The sequence below is a fragment of the Entamoeba invadens genome, assembly GCF_000330505.1.
Source record: "Entamoeba invadens IP1 unplaced genomic scaffold scaff_1105074726471, whole genome shotgun sequence".
Taxonomy (NCBI): Eukaryota; Evosea; order Mastigamoebida; family Endamoebidae; genus Entamoeba; species Entamoeba invadens.
The window spans coordinates 89,772-91,853 of record NW_004440438.1 but is presented as its reverse complement, the minus strand read 5'-3'; the positions used below and the strand labels follow the sequence as shown (position 1 = coordinate 91,853).

Here is a 2,082-nt window from a genome sequence, read left to right as displayed (position 1 = left end):
ATTGTTAATTGTGTTGCGTTGACTATATAAACAACCGAATGATTTGTTTTATACTTTTAATATTGCGTTTTTATATGTTTGCTAAACCTTTATTTTTTATTCCAAAAACAAACGTTGAGTGGTTGCTATTGACTTTGTATTGTATCGACATAAACATGAGAATAAAATCTCATTTTTCTATTCGAAGTGCCATTGTTTTGACCTGAACAAAAAATTTTCTATCAAAAGTTTGGTTTTAATTTTTATTGTTTGGTTTTTCGTTTTTTTTGTTTTTTGAGATAATACATAATGTTTTTAATATTATAGCAACAAATATTATAATTTACTTTAACACTTTAAATAACATTGAACAAAATTCAAGTGGTCTAAAAATCGGGGAAATATCGAGTTTATTAAATAAATTTCCGTTTTTTTAGAGTTTATTTTATGTGCATAAACTATACACAAGCCAAAAAAAGGAAAATCATCAAAAATTGGATTAATATCCCTGTAAAAACAGGCCAAAACAAAAATAAGGGCGTTATTTTAAGTGTTAATTTGCAAACAAGCCAAACTTTTTCCCACCAACTCAAAACACATTTTAATGTCATTATTTTGGTTAAAAATAAAAAGAACTAATTAATTACAAATCATGTTGAATGCAAATTATTTACATCTAAAAGTTGTTGTATTAGGAAACGAATGTTCAGGAAAAACATCAATTTGCCAACGTTTTTGTGATAACGAATATTTTGATGTTACTTTACCTACTATTGGTGCAAATTATAATTTAAAAACGATTACATACAAAAATAATACAATAGATCTTAGCATATGGAATTTTAGTGTGTTATTTTTATATTAAAAACATAAATCTTTTTAGATATTATATTATTATTATTAATTAGAAACATTAAATATGAAATGTTTAATAAATGAAAGATAAATAAATAACGAAAAGGTAGCCATAAAAAATTTTTAAAAATGACTGAAGTTTATAGAAAAAATGTGGACATTGTTTTAGGTTTGAAATATAAACAAAATATCAAATAAATATTAAAAACACAAAATTTAATTAATAGTAGTTTTCGATACGAATGATATTTACTCTTTTGAAAATATATTAGAGTGGATAGATTTGGGGCAAGAAGAAAATCCAAATAATATTGCAATCATTGTTGTGTGCAATAAAATCGATTTGGATAACAGGCTAATCACAGAGAATATGGCACAAAAAATGTGTGACAAAATTAATGTTCCATTGGTTTGTTGTTCTGCAAAAACAGGAAAGGGGGTGTATGATGTTTTTGAGTGTGCAGTTTCTCAAATATGTGATAACCATCAAAGAATGGAAATTTATCAAAAGAAGTTAATGAAAAATGAAAGTGTAATGAAAAATAAGTTTGAAAACCAATTTGAAAGCCAACAAAACCATTGTTTTGTTGTTTAATTTTGTATTTTCAATTTTAATCTACAATAGATATTATGACATTTATAATATGCTCACTTTATATTATGTGAAAACTTAGTTTTATGCAAGATTGTTATGGTTAATCTATAATTTATATAAACTATAATATAGTTTTGATTTTTTTAATCACAAACATCAGAGGTTTGCAAAATCACCATCCTTATTACCCACGTCAATATATAATTACTTTTATCAATTCGTACATCGTTATACCACATTTTCAACAATAATTATATAAAAAACACCTGCAAACACTAAAAATGGTTTCACTTTATTTTAATAATTCTAATTAACCAATACTAAAGATAAAAACCACTATATAAAACAAATTTTTTACATAAACTAATCTTACATGAATTAAAGCATCTACAGTTTGCTGCAATTTGAAATTAAAGTTAAAAGCGTCTATTTGTCGTAATTATAATTGTCGAACTTGCTTATTTGTCGGACAACTGGCCAATCATTTTGATGTACGACAATTAACTATTTTGTTCTCGAATCTGTGCCTTTTGTTGAATTTTAACTAAATTTTTTTAAATAAATAAATTTCAATATTAAAAAGAATTTTCTACAAAATTCACTCATTTACGACAAATAGACACGTTTTTTCTCTGGATTTACGACAAATAGAC

The 2,082-nt window shown here is 24.5% G+C and overlaps 1 protein-coding gene across 1 annotated transcript; it reads left to right on the top strand.

Moving 5' to 3' along the window:
* Nucleotides 1–631: 631 nt before the first annotated feature.
* Nucleotides 632–1,540, top strand: EIN_280860 (hypothetical protein; the record flags this gene model as incomplete). The annotated part of the gene is made up of 4 exons (XM_004257732.1): nucleotides 632–824; nucleotides 941–1,003; nucleotides 1,062–1,415; nucleotides 1,509–1,540. 4 exons carry the CDS (start codon nucleotides 632–634, stop codon nucleotides 1,538–1,540), a joined length of 642 nt encoding a protein of 213 aa, XP_004257780.1.
* Nucleotides 1,541–2,082: the final 542 nt, after the last annotated feature.